Source organism: Mytilus californianus, unplaced genomic scaffold (assembly GCF_021869535.1).
Source record: "Mytilus californianus isolate M0D057914Y unplaced genomic scaffold, xbMytCali1.0.p SCAF_18, whole genome shotgun sequence".
NCBI classification, from domain to species: domain Eukaryota; kingdom Metazoa; phylum Mollusca; class Bivalvia; order Mytilida; family Mytilidae; genus Mytilus; species Mytilus californianus.
The window spans coordinates 5,656,680-5,675,468 of NW_026262666.1; the positions used below are offsets into that span (position 1 = coordinate 5,656,680).

At 30.9% G+C, this 18,789-nt stretch overlaps 1 protein-coding gene across 3 annotated transcripts; it reads left to right on the forward strand.

Annotated features, from left to right (window-relative positions):
- Window positions 1-2,903: 2,903 nt before the first annotated feature.
- Window positions 2,904-18,058, forward strand: LOC127726622 (uncharacterized). Of its 3 annotated transcripts, none has more exons than XM_052234043.1 (6): window positions 2,904-2,969; window positions 10,286-10,486; window positions 11,621-11,756; window positions 13,562-13,697; window positions 14,151-14,290; window positions 16,076-18,058. In XM_052234043.1, the coding sequence occupies exons 2-6, from the start codon at window positions 10,303-10,305 to the stop codon at window positions 16,206-16,208; spliced, it is 729 nt and encodes a 242-aa protein (XP_052090003.1). In that variant the 5' UTR covers window positions 2,904-2,969; window positions 10,286-10,302; the 3' UTR covers window positions 16,209-18,058. The 3 variants fall into 3 exon arrangements, with proteins under 3 accessions (XP_052090003.1, XP_052090002.1, XP_052090004.1); XM_052234042.1 differs by lacking the exon at window positions 2,904-2,969 and adding an exon at window positions 7,469-7,492; XM_052234044.1 differs by lacking the exon at window positions 2,904-2,969 and adding an exon at window positions 9,961-9,983.
- The last annotated feature ends 731 nt before the right edge of the window (window positions 18,059-18,789 follow it).

Here is an 18,789-nt window from a genome sequence, read left to right on the forward strand (position 1 = left end):
ACGTCATACTGACATCAAATCTGATTTTTACTGAACTTTAGTGTCTATATCATACCACCCGATTCATTAATCAGTAGACCTTACATAATTTTAAATGTTTTATTGCTATTTGCAATTTCAGGGGTCAAATAATGGCGTTTATTGTGCCTACTATTTTTTTGGGAGTGCGTCTTTAGCTCGACGTTTGGTCAACCCAGTCCAGATGTATACATCGCCATTCATAAGACCAGTAGTTAGCACTTCTGTGTTAACATGGGTTATCATTGATATGGTCATAATTATAAATTAACTGTTTACACAACTTTATATTTTTCGAAATAAGTGGTGTACTAATACTTTTAAATTTCAGAATCGGTTAATACTAACTTCTGGTCACGTTTCTTTACCTTTTTCTTTCATCACGGGTTTTCTCTCGCACTTACGCTGTGCGACTGTCGAAGGTCTAACGAAAGGTGTCATGGTAAGGGTCACTGCATACGGAAAAGGTTTCGGTGCATGAATAAGAGTACAGAAAAACAATAATTCAATAGCAGTACATTTCTGACGATTTTGATACCATTACGGATTTTTTTATAAGAAAGTATATGCACACGCTTTTATTGATTGTAAAACTTAGTCATTCAAGTATATAAAACATTTTTAACCTTTTTTTATTGAATGGAAAGTATCATATGACTTAAAGAAATTTTTAAAAGATAAAAAAAAACAAAAAAAAAAGTTTTTAGAGTTATTGCCCCTGGAAAGATAATATGTGGGAGACATTGGATAGTTGTTCTTTTATTCAAACTCGGTTAATAACTTTTGTTCTTTTTATCTAATGATTTTCGTGTGTTATAATTATGTTCGTTTTTCCCTTAATGTTGCCCAATACAGTTAAAGTTATGCATTGGTTCCCTTGTATATTATAAAGTCAAGTCATTGACATTGATAGATTAGCACAACCAATGGCATGCATCCAATTTTTATACACGTAGGAAATAAATATGTTATTGTGGTACCCGTCGTAAAATATTAAAAGCAGACACACAACCATACGTTCTTATATCTTCTCTCATCGTCTATTTTTGTCGTGCCGTCGCCTGCACCACAACATAGGAAGGCAAAGAGGAAACTGAAACGAATAAAGATATGGTGGATATATTAGCACATTACCTTTCTGTTTTAATCCAAAGTGACTAAAATACAAAAACAAAACTAACTTTTAAGATGGCTTTACCAGATACAATTGTTATATGATTGTAGCAAAATCTACTGTCATCACTTATGCCGGTTATTGAAATGTTTTAGATCATGTATACATTTCAAAAACTGTTTGTGTTCGAGATTGAATAACACCATTTTCGAAATTCGATGGAACAAAGGAGTATCTTAATAAAACTGTATTGGTATACTAGGGAGCAATGAAAAACGCAAGAACAAACATACACAAAAATTATGACTCGCAGTAAGAAGTTGCATAATTGATATGCATGAATGAAAGGAGAGGTGTGTTATAAGTCAACGTGATAGCAAGCTAAAGACAAAATAACCAAATGATATCTATAAAGGTAATCTTAAGCTATTTGATCTCGTCACCTGAACTCTGCATGTCATTACTCGAAATATAGGCCATCATTTAAAACCATCTTTCAAGTCTTTTTATTTGATATTTGCTGTCAATTGCGTCATTTCACTTTACATTATCGTACAGAAATAGAATGTTCTCGACGGTAATCAAAAATGAGATTTCAGCAAATAACTGTTTCAAAATATGTAGTGTATCGCGTTTATTTTTTAGAAGTTTAAAATTTTACTTACCGGCATATGGCGTAAAACATTTCAAGATAATAGCACTAGCTATATATTGGATAGCGTTTCGTTGTTCCGTCAGTTAAACCATGATCACGTGATTTCCCTAATATGAGGGTCTGGATAGGGTTTGCAGATTTGGAGAATAAAAGGCAAATACTACAAAAAAGGGGCCAAACAAATAAAAAATTGAGAAAAATGGGCCAATAAATGAAGAATAATAATGTGCTCTAATGTAAAGTGTATAGAGAAAATGGGCAAAATTTATAAATAACAGTGATAAAAGGCTTGAAAATAAAGAATACAAAATTGAAGGACCCCCATCCTGACCCTTCAATATGGGATTAGATCAGGAAAATATATATTAGTTATACACGTGACATTCCTACAAAAGCTTTCCATTGTTGGCAGAAAAATATGTAAATAAAAAATAATCATAAGGGAACTTCTATTCCAGGTTATACTGGTCAGTGGATGGATATACATATTTATCTGTTTATATATTTATATGTTTTCGAGACAGAAATGTCTTTTTACTACCGTGATCTATTAAAGATTACTTTTTAGGAAATGTAGTTGAACATATGCCAGATTTTATGTCCTGGCAAGAAAATGAGAAAATTAAATATCTTCTTTGCCCATCAACCTCAAAAGAAGTAGAAGGCTTAAAGTCCTTTTTAAAACAGTCATTAGAACTGAGGACAGGGCCCGGGACTCTTAATTTATTTATATAAATATATAAATAGATTGTTTTGCTTTTTTACTTATACATGTTTTATGGGATATGTTTTCCTATGGGTTTGTTTTTGTCTTTTTGTGTATGTTTGCATTCATATAATGTTTATATGTTATCTATTTGTATGTTAATGTCACAAATCTTTTTAAAATGATTTATGATGGCAATAAAAAAAAAATAAAGAAAAATAAAAAAAAACAACTAATTAACGGTATAAATATTTTAATTGTTTAATAGATGCAATAAGTAGGATCAGAACTCCATACTACTTATTTAAAATGGAGTTCTGGTAAAATCCGTTAAATCAAATAGGTACGTGCCTATGTGAAATATCTAAATATACCATATGGTTTTCAGAGGTATCGTTTAAAAGGAAATAGTATCCACTAGGTGTCGCTGTATTTTATGAATGAGCAGACTTCGTATGCCTTGTTAGGAATCTGTGGTAAGATAATCTCTTTAAGAAATATAACCTGCATGTTTTATAAAACAGTAGAATAAACTTCATGAAAACACTTGTTTCAGAAAACTTTAAAATGTATAAACACTATCAATTTGCATAGAATTCGCAGACATGCACTCCCAAAGTTGAGTCAAGCAGCAAAGAAATTTGAGTAGGAGGACTGCGAGTTATTAAGTACACAAGTTTAAGACTTTCCTCAGAACCTAGCATTTTAACTATTTTGCGAAACTGTGTATGTTAGTTGTGATCAGTTATGTACAATAATGTTCTCGATCATATTTACTCCTCCTGAACACCAGGCAGTGGCGGATCCAAAAGGGGGAGGGGGTCCAGGGGTTGGAACCCCCCTTTTTTTATTACGATCAATGCATTTGAATTGGGACATATGGTTGGAACCCTCCCTTTTTAAAAATGGCTGGATCCGCCCCTGCCAGGAACCCCCAAAAAATATTTCATCAGATTTGATGTTTCTGAAACGAAAAAAGTATTTCACTTTTATATGTGTATACTTTGTGGATACGAGGCCTTAAAACTCTTCCAACTGCATGTTTGTCTGTACTTAGAGTAATTTTTTAGGTCTAAACAGCTATCCAGTTTGTCCCAATTGTTATTATTAACCTTAAAATATTCATAAAAAAAATAGTTTCTCATGTATATTAATTCAGTAAAATCCATGGTCAATTTTGGTCATCTGAATGCTTCCTTTGAATTGAACTATTTGCAATTTCTTTTGATTGTTAAATTACAACAGCATCTAATTAAAGTATGATATCCATTTTCTGGTATACGTTGTACAAATGTACATCGTCTTCAGTGGCGGATCCAGAAATTTTCATAAGTGGGGGTCCACTGACTGCCTAAGAGGCCGGGGCTGCTCCAGTCATGCTTCAGTGATTCCCTATATAATCAACCAAATTTTTGCCACAAAAGGGGGGCCGCTCCAGTCATGCTTCAGTGATTCCCTATATAATCAACCAAATTTTTGCCACAAAAGGGGGGCCCGGGCCCCCTGAAAAACCCTCTAAATCCGCCTCTGGTCTTAACCATATTGTGTAATAAATGTATATGAAAATAGAATTACCCTTTGTCCTTCATTTGTGTCCTTTTCCTTATATATTTTTTTTAAAGAGAGGCAGAAGATTTCAAAGAATATTCAAACTCATAAGTCGAACAAAAGCTGACAACACCATGCAAAAAAACAAAAAGACAATCAACAATATACAAACCACAACAAACAAACAAAAGAATGATCAACACAACCCCACCAATAACTGGGGGTGATCTCAGGTGCTCCTAAAGGGTAAGCAGATCTGCTTCACTTGTGGCACCCATCATGTTGCTCATGTACATGTACATTTTTCTGTAATTACAAATTTGGTGATACATTTAAGTCTCATTTGGTGGGTGATGTCACACTTGGAGGAAAAGAGGACAGGACTATGGTTACGACAATTGGAACATATCTATCCTCATCTGTGAAACAGATTTACCATAACAGTTAACCAACTTGTGATGCATGGCATCTGTAAAAAAATTTGAAGGGAACTTTTCCACCTCAAACCCTTGGTTTTATACATGACGTTTCCTTGTATTAAAGCCGCAACTGTCTATCAAGGAAATGTAAGCTCTGGAATATCATATCAACTGGGAGATACATTGTATATTATACTCTATAGTCCATATGCATTGGCTGCTGGAATGTTGCGATGAAATTCATTTCTTCTTTCATTGCGAATTGAATAAAGATTTAAGAAACAATTACTTCTCTGAAATTATTTCTCAAAATATTGACTTTATGAGTTTCACAAAAAAATAAAAACCTACAATATATACAGTACTCAATCCAACAAATTTTCCACAGGTTCATGTACAAAGTCTAGGTTTCTTTTTAAAACAGTCAATAGAGCTGAGGACAAGTGACTCTTAATTAACTGATGGTTATAAGATTTGTTGTATAATATGATGTAATTTGTATTTTGTTTTGTCACTGTCCTATATATCATATGTAGATATGCTTTACGACAATTGATATATATATATATGTTTTTGTCACAAACATGTTTAATTTGTTTATATAACAATAAAGATTATTATTATGTAGAAATGGAAATTTCACAATTTGGAAACTTAAACCACTTTTGTGATAAAGTTTTGATCGCAACCAACCGTAATTGCCAATTTGTAGAGGTGTAATAAATGTACCACCAAATCATAGTACGTCACATCCGGTTGCATACGAAAAAGGGTCGATAAAAAAAAATATTCCCTTGAATTTGACAGTTGCAGGTAATTAATCCTACATTTCATCATGTTCATTGCAGTAAAAAATTTCTGGGTCATAAACATATATCTTGGGTAAGTCAAAGCACCATTATTATTTTATTTCGGCTTTCTATAGAATATTTTGGAAACTTCAGGTTACATGGTTACTAAATTAAAGCTTGTACACAGTTAAAAAAGAGGTGAAAATTTGATTGGTTAATTTCCAGTGATGGTTATTTTCTTATATGCAATGAAATGTTATGTGAAATTTTGTCTATAGTACTGGACAGGATAAAACTTTACTCATGCCAAGTATTTCTTTATTGAAACAAAGATAAATTCTGCAAAATTTTTTGAAAAGTGCAAATTTAACAAAGACTAATAGGGGAAATCAATGGTGGTATTACACCTAGAGATCGTAAGTCCAGATATGAGGCAGACTCATTGTCTCATTGGCAATCATACCACATCTCCTTATTTTTATATTAACTGTGTCTGTGGTATCCTTTATTTCGAGTTTTATGGGATAGATATTAGGCATTCAACATATAGTCACCAAAGTTTTAATTATTTAATGTGAGGACAACATCTATATAGTGGAACATGAAGTTAAAGATATAATGCTAGCTCCTTTTAATTCTTCCTAAGAAGCTCCTGTTTGAAGTCTGCAGCATCATGATCATATGAATAAAGGAACAAGTTGACAAGAAGATGAGCCCAGTTGGTTCCTATTTGAAAGCTAAATGCCGATTTTTTTTTTTTTTTTAATTTTAATGTGCTCCAAATGTAACAATATGTTATTAAAGGAGAATCTTGACAATGTCAGTTTCAGATATTATTTTATTTAAATCTGAGTGGGTTTTTTTTCAAAGGGAAATAACTCAAACAATCTTACTAAAATATGAATGGCTAACTCAACCTTAAAATATGGCATGTTGTTAAAAAATACAATAAAAGGGATATATATATGTTGTTATAAATTTCCAAAAAAAATTTAAAGACATTGCGTAGAGGAAATGTGACATTTCCCCACATACATGTACGTACATGTACAAAATTTAGCTCTTGTAGCAAGCACTTGATTTGAACTAAAGCATTATCTCAGTTTAGTAACTCCCACTTAAATGATTTACACTAAATAAAATGGGTAAATCAACAAACATCAGCATGATGAAATTGTCCTTTCACATTGTTTCAGAAGTCCAACACATTTTTGGACCAGTCAACCTGTGTGTACATATGCAGTAAACTGAAGACCTGATAATTAGGTGGAACATTAAACAATTGTTGAACATTGGAAAATGTGTAATTTAATTGCTCCGTATATTTTCTGCAATTAACATGATTAAAAGAGTAAAAAAAAGTTTTAGTTTTTTTTTTTTACCATTGCATTCAGTTATTTAGTACATTAATACACACATGCATGTATATTTTTATAAATAATACAAGTTTTTTTTTAATATAATACCCCAGTAGAAAATATATAATAATATATTTGAAGAATACACATAGATATGACCCATCACCATGATCACAGATTCATCATTCAAGTGAATCACAAGATTGGCTCATACCAATTTTGGAAAATTCACATTCTGTACTCAGAAATTATTCAGCACTTAGCACAAAAAGTACTATTTGTTCTCTGAAGATTAATAACTGAATAACTGATAGCAATTTAATAAATTGGAATGAAGATATTCAATTTTCGAGAATTAGAATAAGGATATTAATTTTATACAGTGAGTCAAATATTTTTAATTACAATCTAATACAAAACAAAGAAAACATAAGTAATTAGTTTTTTTTATTAGTAAATATTTAAAGTGTGAAATACAAGTATGAGAATTTGAAAATTTTAACATAAAAAACATAACGTTATAGTTTTAACAAAATAAAATAGGGAAATTTCATTTTAATGACAGGAAATTATTGTCATACACCAAATGTATACTGGCATTAAATTAAAAATCTCCCTGTTCTGAGTCATGTGAGTAAATTCAAGGAATATTTTTTTTTTGGGGGGGGTGCAATTTTGGACATTTGATATACAAAAAGGCAAATAGGAATCCAATGTCAGATACATGTACATCCAAGTTTTATGGTTGTGTGTGTACAATATAATATTAAGTTGTATAACTAAGCCTGAAGGTGAGGTGTGTATCTTGTTGTTGTTTATTCTGCCTCCAGTCTCACTTATTGTGTATTATAATGTGAATCACAAGAGAATTTACACATTAAAGGTAGGGATTATATCTGATCTTAATTACATTGTGCTTCATAGAAATGGCTATTTGGTTCAAATCTTATTTATACATTGTATACTGTGTGACTGTGGTGTGTTCACAACAAGTAAACCTGAAACAAGGAATTATTTGAATCTGGAATAATTTTGATTTCTGGAGAATTGTTAAGAAATGTATGATGAAAACTAACCCAATTAAGGAGGGTTAGCCATGTATGCATGGCTAAAAAGTGGGGGTAGTTAGTCAATACTGAAATATCAGTGAAATTTTGTTGAACCTTAGCCATGTACAGTCAGGATTCTACTTCGTAAAAATTATCTCCCCATTACGCCAGTTCATTTTTACAATCGTAAAAATGGAAGCCATTGTAGGGATGACGCGCTGCCAATTTAGCTCTTGAAAACCGATATATTTATCCACATAGCAACATTACGATTCCTATATGCCAGTTATATTTTAAAAGACAAATGTATCTACTAGCTAATGAACATCAGTTAATGTACTTGTCTGCATTCAGTCAACTTAAAACTATTGTCTGATCGGTTGTCAGGTGGAATTTTCGAAAATTCATAAACATTTAAAAAAAATTCTAATTAAATATTTCGTGGAAGGGCAGACTAAAAATTTTCAGTGGTTGAAGACTATAAACCCTAATTATTACACACATAAAATGAAGTTTTTTCGAAGATATGCATTTTTAAGATCCAACTTAAAAGTCTGTCGTCCAGTACTTTTAGTAAAAATTTGCAATTCGAACACACCTACTCTGTTTTTGTGATTCATTAGAACGGTATTTCACTTGACCCATATATTTCATTTTTTTAGTACTGTGAATTTTCGATGTTATAGTCACCTGTAGCCTTGATATATAAAAATGATAGAATCTGAAGCGAGATGATGTCTCAAATATTTTGCTTTATACGTTTTCAAGACAAAATATCCAACTCAAACACGCCCTAACATAAAAAGGTGCACTCGATTTTCTCTTTTCGATGCAATTGTTGCCCATTTTTTGGAATTTTTTCTTGAGTCACATAATGGAAGGGCAGAAACGAAAATTAAGGAACAAATAGATTGATATGTTCTCCGTGCGTGGTATTTTTTTTAAAAAGATCGGAGGTTATGCATTTTTTAGATCCAACTGAATAGACACCCATGTCGTCGACTTGATATCTAATTGTTCTGCTTAATTATGTAATAGATAAATTGAAAACTTATGCAAATGGTGTTTTTATGATAAAATACTTTGTAATTTAGCCGAAAACTATCATTTTATTTGTTTCTATTAACTTTTAAAAATTTTGTTACTATAGTAAACATTACAGTAAGCATTTGTCGCCTTCTCTAACAAAGAGCTTCGATTCTTTTGTTCTATTTCAACTGGGTTTCCGCCTGTGTACGCATGGCTAACCCACTAAAGTTGGGTTAGTCATGTTAGTTTTCATCATACATTTCTTATCAATTTTCCAAAATTCAAAATTATTCCAGATTCAAATAATTCCTTGTTCTGATGAAAACTTAAGGTAATATTGGCAAAATACAAATTTTTGTCTGATAAGGTAAATTCCGTCATGTATTTATGTAAACCAGTAAGTGTTTTAAAAGGACTGGGTGCAAATCTGTAAAAAAAATTAAAAAAAACTTTGGTGCATGAACTGAATTTATTGCCATATAGGTGTGAACCTCCAACCTACATATTTTTAAACCCTGATGGAATGTATCTTTTTCAAAATAATATTAAATGTACATGTACAACAAACTTTGCATTGTCATGATTATGCTTGATATAGACCCTGAAAATAAAATTTGTACTTGAATGTACATGTATTTTAAAAAATGTTGCTAAAATAATGTATATAAACTTTTGTATGTAATAGGAAAAGTATTCATATCTCTCTGTCTGTGTTAACATAATATCTTTATTGTCATATAAACATAATTAGTTTGTGACATAAACAAAAGCACAGTTCATTGTAAACAAGTTTCTTGTGGTTTGAGAATTCATGTTCATTGTGTAAAATTTAAGTGTGTATACCCATCAAAAGATGTAACTTTATCAATCTGATGAAGATTAAATCCTTTAATTGCTCCTGTTCTGGTATGTTGGGCATTTGTAAGAAAAAAAAATAAATGATAAGAGATGATCATGAATGCTTTTTAAAAATAAAAAGGAAAATTTAATTTGTTTTTTTAAATACATCTATAGATCATGTAGTACAAAATGTAGTGCAGAAACAAATCCAGGTTATCTCCCTTTAATCATGAAACCCTTCATGTGTACAAAGTAAAATAATTGGATATATATTATATAATACTAATACATAATCAGCACCGTGTAAAGGTGTTCATACAGTGGATACAGTGTGTAGGCAGATGAAAGTGTACATTGTGTAATGATTCATGTAAAATATACTCAGATAAGATTCCTACACAGTTTATTGAAGGTCACTCTTTTACTATTGTACATGTACATTTGTAGTTGATTGAGGTATTTCAAACACATTTTTGTGGTTAATACCACTTGTTTCTGCATGTTTATATGTATCTTCAGAGATTTAGGACTTAAAATATTGTAAACACTCCTTTTCCCTCAGCAATTGGTAAGCTATTTCTCTGACATGTTTTGAAAATAAAAACATTTGAATATATAAAAGGGATGTTGGAAACAGCAACCAATGAACATAAAAAAAAATAAAAACAGCATCTTTTTTATCTTAATTTGTAGCAATCTGCAAGTATGTACATTGTACATGTAGTTTTTATGTTATTTTGTATTTTTTTTTTTAATAGTCTGAAAACCAACAAAGATGTATGCTGTATTAACAGTCCTAGCATTACTGGTCATGGATGGAGGAATGGCTGCCAGCAACAAGGTCCTGTCAGAATGGACTGCTGCAGATTATCCAAACCCAGCTAGAGATTGGACCCTATGTGGAAGATATGAAAAGTCCCTTGTTTGTGATCCAAATGGTCTTCTTTCTACAAAAGAAGGTATAAATAAGGGTCTATTGACTTAAATATAAAAAGAAGAAGATGTGGTATGATTGCCAATGAGACAGCTCTCCACAAGAGACCAAATGACACAGAAATTAACAACGTGTATGAGGATAGCAAGATAATACTTATCTAGAACTGCAATTCCAAATTCTTTTTGTCTGTTTCTATTTGACTGTCGGTTGCAGAGAGAACTTTGTATTTGCTATAAAAGAAGATAAGTGATCATGAGTTACCACTTACATGCCTGTAATGTTAGACTGCTAGAAAAAGATAGCATCAGTTATTGGTATAGCAATTTCTAAGTTTGTAATTAAACATTTCAAATGAAATTGATATTACTTCAATTTATTTTAAATTATAAAAAATTGTAGTTATGAATATGATAAATGTTTTTTATTACATACAGTTTAGAAGTAAATACACTGTACAGGTTGAGAATTGTATACCGGTATGCAATATAATCAATGGCAATAGAGTTGTGTCAGCCATCCGTGATGATGTCGCTATCAGTCACGATTGAAAATGCTTAATCACACCCCTAATCTGTATGATGTCACATCATTGATATCAGTCACGGTTACAAATTAAAGGTTTAATGAAACCCGTAACCTGTAATACGCCTTGTCACATGAAAAACATCTTCTTTAGGTACATGATATTGCTTTTTCAATATCACACTGTATCAACCCTCAAACATTATAGTCCCTCCAGCAGAGCTCGTGGGATTATATTGGTGTATTGGGTTGATACTGTTGTGATATACATCTCCATGTACATGTGCACATGAAAATATGTAAAAGTGTATTGAATAAAATTGAACAACTGAAGTATATACATGTACTGCAAACTAACCAATTTTTGCCCAACTTTCATAAGCAGAAAATATTTCAGAAAGAATTTGTCGCCATATTAATTCATAAACAAACTTGTGGAAATGATTTGCATTGAAGTCTGGCGGTATGCTCAAAACATGTAAAAGATGGAAAGACCAAAAAACAGCCAAAAAAAAAAACAGCTATGAAAAAAAAGGTTTAAGGAAAATGAACTTGCTTAACAAAAACACACAAAAATATTTATATAAAGCAAATTGACTGGCACATATAATTCAAACCAATGTTTAAATTTTAGCTGACACTCTGGACTGGTTGTTGAGAGGAGTAGTGAATGATACCAAGTGTCCATGCTCTGCCTGGAAATGTGAATCAAAGAAATCGGGATATGTTGTTGCTGTAGCATTGGTCAGGAAACTAAACATTCCAAAAACGTAAGTTTGACACTAGGAAATTGGTATAGGCATAGTAAACACACAATAATTAAGTTAAAAATCACCTTTGCTTGTGTGGAGTATTTCCCAGTAAAAAAAACAGATAATAAAGTGATTTATTATACTTCATGTCAAAATGCTAGATTTTGATTGGTTTATATGAGAGAGACAATTTACTCTATTCCATGGCAAATACTCTATTACCATGATTATCTTCACGGGGACGCTTGATCAAGTGTGCGTTTTAATAAATAAGGATGATTGTTATTTACAAGACGTCATAGTTTATTACTTTGAATTTGAAATTTGATAGACAATAATAACAGAACATTCAGTATAATAAATTAAATAACACATATCTGAGACGGTGATAGAGCAGATTGTTACCCCTCGAAAAGACATGTCAACCTTGGCTTCGCCTCAGTTGACAATGTTTTCTCGGGGTAACAATCTGCTCTATCACCCTCTCAGCTATGTTTTATTTATGTATTGTTACCCTGTCATATGCACACAGAGATTGCAGGAGAATCACTCACAGTCAACAGCATTTGTTGGGTAATATCACAATGAAGACACATTTTTAACTGTCAAATTATCTTAATTGTTCTATAGATATTCTTTACGATAATTTTAATTTAGAGCATGTCTTCTACATTTTGTTCTAGATACAATAACATAACACTGTGTCCTCTACTCTCCCCTACGGTTACGATTTCTTCCCCTTCGTCACAATTGAGCAGAATAAGAGCGAATCACACCTAGTACACTTAATGCTTTTCATGGGATTCATTTATTAAAGGTTGCACCAATTAATTCCATGATAAAATATGTTTTCTTATGAATTATCATGAAAGAAAAGATCAGAACTGAAGAAAATATGAGATTTTAGTGTAAATCAACAATTTATTTGTATATAGTTCACCATGTTCAAGATGGACCATTTATGGAAGGAGTGCATATTTTAAAAAATTTGCTATCAAATAAATTTATTCTGTAGGTAAATTTAGGAAACATTCATTATTATTTATTATCATGAAATTTGTTTCAGAGGGGAAAACGATATTGTTAAACAACAATTCACTTTTGCTCTCCTTCGAGAAATGGGTCAGAATTGTAACCCTGATGGAAGAGTTGTGAACTCAGTGCTATGTTATGCTATTACAGCTACTTACTTACTTACCAGACTATATGCTGTTACATGTATTTAAAGTCATTAGTGTTAAGTTGGTAAAAAGAAAACATGTATTATTCCTGTACAATTGCATTGCACATAAAAGTTTTGGTGAAAACAATATCAAACCAAAGTTTTTAACTACCATATAATTGATGGTGGATTGGTGTATACTGTGGGCAGTGTGTGCACTAATGTGATTAACTAATGTACAACAACAACAACAACAACAATACTTTATTTTAAGAGGGTTACTTACACAGTTAGCTATATCACTAATCTTCCCTGAGGCCCTCATAAAAAAAAAATCATAAACAAAATGCAAACATATACATTGCATACATTAGTATAAAAGTCAAGTATGATAATAATGTTCAATACAACTTGATAAAATGTTATGAAATGTATCTAGTATCTAGTACATGTATCTAGTCTCAAATTCAAAGACCATACATTTAATATAAAAATCAAATCAAATAAAAAAAATGGTGCAAATTCCAATATAGGAATGATACCAGCTGACATTTACAAAGTACAAATAAAAAAATAGAGTCAAAATAAATTCTGTGTCATTAAAGAATATTTGTACAATGGGAGACAACTCTAGTTTACCTGACTTTTAAAATCTTTGTAGTGGCCCTGCTCCAGTTGATGACAATGAGAAACTTGCAGCTCTAAGACAGTTTGCATTCGACCTTGAGAACAATAAATGGAGGTTTGGAGAATGTAACGAGGATGTTATCATCGCTTACTCGGCTGAAGAGGGAGCAGTAAGTTTATATGTGTTTAAAATTTTCGTTATCTTGGTTGCCTGCTAGTTACATATGGCCAAAGCTTGAATAAAATTCGGATGAAGTCTCTTTGAATTCCTTTGAGATTTCATACTTAAGTTAATGAATTAAAGATGTCAGTAGGACAGCAATTCATCAACAAAAACAGAAAAAGGAACATGTTTAAAAATTATTCCATCATGTGCACATTATATTTTTTTACACTCGAAAATTCAAAGAATTAAAAGCCAAAATTAATGTGGCCTAATTGCTGAGGAAACTTTTTAAAATTTGAACCAACAAATAATGAAAAAAAAAAAAAAAAAAGCCCACTTACTGATTAAGAGATATTTTTTATATCTGAAGCTTGGAAAATTTCATTCATTTTTCAGAATGACAAAATTGAGTTATTTCCCTTGGACTGTAGATTATTTTTTGAAATTCATGTTTAAGGTTTTCACATTTGCTGGAGGTACTGCCAATAGAAGATTAAACCAGGACTTGATTGATAGTATAACTGCTCACAGAAAACATTATTTTAGAGGAAATAAACATGTCTATGCTGGCCTTAGATCAATGGTCATGGATTATAGGTGGGTACATCAAAGACTTGAAAAAACATTGAATTATCTTAAAATATAACTGGTCATAGATAGTATTACTTTAGTGGAATCAACAAATCTTTTGGTGGTTTTAGATCTATGATCAAGAAATATAGGTCGGTATTGATACTGTTTAGAACACATGGATTTATTGAATATTATCACATTACAAAAAAGGCTTTCCAAAACAGTCATAAAAAAACTCATATTGTCCTATTATAATCCTCTTTTAAATTTTTTTTGATAGATGTCATGATTCCAAATGTTTGCCAATGTTATATAGTTTGGAGAGCATATGAATATTTAAAATAAGTTTACACATATCTTGACGATGAGGGGGAATTCAAAAAGAAAAAAACAGGGTTTCTTTTTTGAGAAAATTAGCCCATGGAGATATTTTAGGGCAAACTTTAGTTGCTGTTAACTGTATGTCTGTTTGAAACCATTTTCTTGATTATAACTTTCAATTTACTTTGTGCAATATTCTTTTTATTTGGCATCGTATTATTAGATGGATAGATAGATAGATTTATTTGATCAAATATCAGCATAAAACGTTACTAAAATCTTAAGACAATTGTTGGTACCTAATCTGGATTGACCATGAAAGCCATATGGCTTATTTCCATTGTGGTCCATTTATGTTACATTTTTAAAAATATAAAAATATAAAAATATAGTTATAAGAAATCATGACTTTGGCAGGTTTTATACAAATAATGGTAAAATTATAATTTACGATGATATTGACTAATTTGCTATAAAAACCATTGCTTTCCTTTTTGACAGAAAATCTTTCATATCAGATTTAAAAGATTCAAAATTTTTGTTGCTCTTTAAGTCATTTGTCTACAAATTCCAATCTTTTATAGCATTATAATAAAATGTTATGTTTGTTGCCCTTTTATAGGTGGTATAAAAAAATGTATACACTATATATTGTTGAATAATTATGACAATCTTTGACCTTAGTAAAATTATCATTGATAATAAGATGTGTCTAGTTCAATTTCACAATGATGCTACTTTTTAAAATTATTTTGTAAAATCCAGAAAAAAATATATTTTATGAAAATGCTGGCTTTTTTCCCCATTTTTTGTGTGCCATTTCTGTTCAAATTTTGAAAAAAAAAAAGTGAATCAAATTTTGGTTTCAGCAATCATTGGAACATATTCCTTGGAGGCCTCTGCTTGTTTGAATCTTTGAAATTAGAAAGAGAAAAAAAGATGGTTAAAAAAGAATTTACCGGTATTAACTGCTTAAATGTGTATGAATACTGTATAAAGCAGTGTGTCCTTCCTAAAGATAGATACAAGAACCCTGAAAAAATCTTCCCCGTCTACTCTAAATATCTCACCCTAGGTCAGAGGAAACATAGAATTATTGAATTATGGCCTTAACTAATTGTATCATTCAGAAGTTATGGCCCTTGAATAGTTTAAAATCAAACATGATGAAAAAGGGCTTGATACTCAGGGAAACATTAAGTAAAATGATGCCAGTCATTGATTAAGGGAAAATGTTTGATTTTAGCAAATAATCTTTTACTATTCCTGTTAGCAAATTAAAATTGTCCAGAATTAATACTTTAATGGTTAACCTTCAATTACATCTTAACTTTACTACCTTACTTGTTGAAGTAAGCGTGTAGTATACGGCTAAAAAATTTGTTGAAGCTTACATTGATAAAGAAATTGAAGGCAACCAGTAGATGAAACGTCTTTAAAAAATGGTTTAATTACTACAATAAATGCTTATATTGCTTGTATTTTCAGGGAAGCGTTGACAGAAGGTGGGTTTGTATTTTCCCAACAGGTAGATCAGAGCCCTAAAGGAACAGGAGCACAGGTTCTAAGTACTGTGACATCTATCCTAAGTCTAGTCATCTGTACATTCTTATTACAGTAAATACACAGTTTGGAACAGTGATGTGACAACAATTTATCGAACAAGTATCAGAAGGGGATGGAACTGTTTTACCATACCTTCCAGTTGATTCCTTTGAAATTAATTTAATAGCTCATACAAAAATTCCAAAACACCCTCAACGTTTTGTGGTAAGGAAAGATTATGAGACATTAATGAAATTTTCTTCCCATTTAACTTGATGGTAACCAGTTCAATCATATATGAAATCCATATTGTATGAAAAAGTTGTTTGCCATCCAAGATGGCCAAAATTCCTGAAAAATTGATGTATTTTAAAAGATGTTACTTATTATGTCTTTCCAATCCATGAAGACTTTGTTGTGTACAGTTAATGGCTGTTCCATAAAAACATACATGGGAATCAGGGAAGGCACTTCCAAATCTCAGCGATGGGTGGATGTCATATATGTTTTTGCATTGTGGAAATATAAGTAAAATTTTAATTTGCCTCTACAGGTGGTTACCCCATTTTTAAAGTGCCTTCCCTGGGTACAATGTATGTTTAAATGGAACAGCCCTAACTCATGCCAGCAGTTTCTTAAATTTATATTTACATTTTTTTATTAAAAAGAATTGCATCTAGAAAAAAAATGAATGAAGAACTTTGTAAACTAATGCAATGATGATTTGAAATCAAAAAGTTTGACCAATGTATGATAACAGAGAATAGTTTCAATACATGTAATGTACATGTATTATGACTGAAATTCTACTATGCAACTATTTAATCAAAAGATTTTTAATCAAAGTCTGAAACAAATGTTATTTTTTTACTGATAAAGAGGTTGTTTTTTTATAAATAGTCTTTAATTATAATAGATTTATTATAAGGCTAAAAAATTAGTTGTTTTTTTTGTAAAATAGTACATGAAATGTTTGTTGTAATAATCAGGAAAGAATGAAAATTTGATATTTTTATCAAGTTTACCTGAAACAGTGTCCTTCATGACACATTTGTTTCATCTTTTACCCTGGTAAAAAATTTGAACCAGTTTTTCACTGTTTCAATTATAGACCTTTGAGGTAATATTAAAGCTAAGAGTTTAAATTGATTTTTTATGAAGTTTCAATTATATCAGCGGAAAGAAAACATTTAAACCTAGGATTGTTAATTGATCATTTACATAAGGATATGTAATATTAAAATGAGTCTATATTTAGTTTGTTGTTTGAACTGGAATATTGGTATTTTATTCATTATAGATTTTGTTATTCAATGTTTTGACTGATGGTTTCGATTGTTATGCGCTATGGATATATAAAGAATTTTTTAATTGCTTTTCATACATGTAGATCTGACATTTAAATACATGTATTGATTTTTTGTACATGTCAATAGGTGTAAATTTTATCTCATTGAATTGTATTTAATTTATGTTCTATATAAGAGATTAAGTATATCTCCATGTGGGAATCTAACAGGTTTTGTATAAATAAAGGCATGTGAAAAAATATAAACTTTCTACTTGTGAAACGTTAATTTTGTACCACTCACTTTACGAGTAGCAATAAAGGACTTCACTCCAAATTAGCCAAATTTTTTGGGAAAATGAATTTCAAATTAATGTCCATACGTTTTCCCCTTTTGATGGTAAAATCTTTTGAAGAAATTATGATGAAAGAAGTTCTTTTGATATTATGCTCTAAAAAAATAATATACTTAGTTTAAACAATATATTCATAGTTTGTCAGTATTTTTTTATCCATAAGACCATAAATGTTTCTTGATTTTTTCAAAATGAAAATGAAGAAATTTCAAGTTAAACTTGGTGTGCATGAACAAAAGTGTATGATACCTTCTGCTTGATTCTCACATGGATTTCAAGGGTCTGAAGAAAATGGGGGAAGGGGGGGGGGGGGGGGGGGGGGGGGGGGGGTGGGGGGAAGTGTCTGAAATAGTAAAAATATCAAATAGTGTAGCCATGCTATATTTTTTTTTCGATCTAAAGAGAAGGACATCTTCACGACTTATTTCATACACACAAAAATATGTCCAAGGATATCTACATACAGTGTCATGAGAATATGTATGAAATGAAAATGTCTAGTGCATTAAAGATAATTTAAATAGATGTATTGCATTCCTACATATACTAATGTATGCTTGATTTCCCTGGGGATAGATTGCAAAAAAATGCAGAGTCCACCCTTAAAAAAACTTAATAAGAACCTGTGAATTTATCACTCTGTTGACATGCATTTTATTTCAAGTATTCGACCATTGTGGTCAACAGATACCAAAAGGTCGATTCCCGTGACCGATTCATTGTCACCCTTTGTTTTCAGGGTGAGAATTACCGATAATTATGTTTTAAAGTCCTAGGGGTCATTTCCCTTGTATTACTTTTTCTATAGTAATTTTAGTTAATAAGCTCACTAAGAGGATTATGATGTGGGATTTAATACAAATATTATATTTATTGTCCAAAGTTATGACATTACTGTACTTAAGCTTTTTTTTAACGATTTAGTTATGACAAATTATATACATATTTTTACTGCTGTTTTGTGTTATAGATATATTTTAGTCCATGTTTTGTAACTATATTTTATGCAAGCT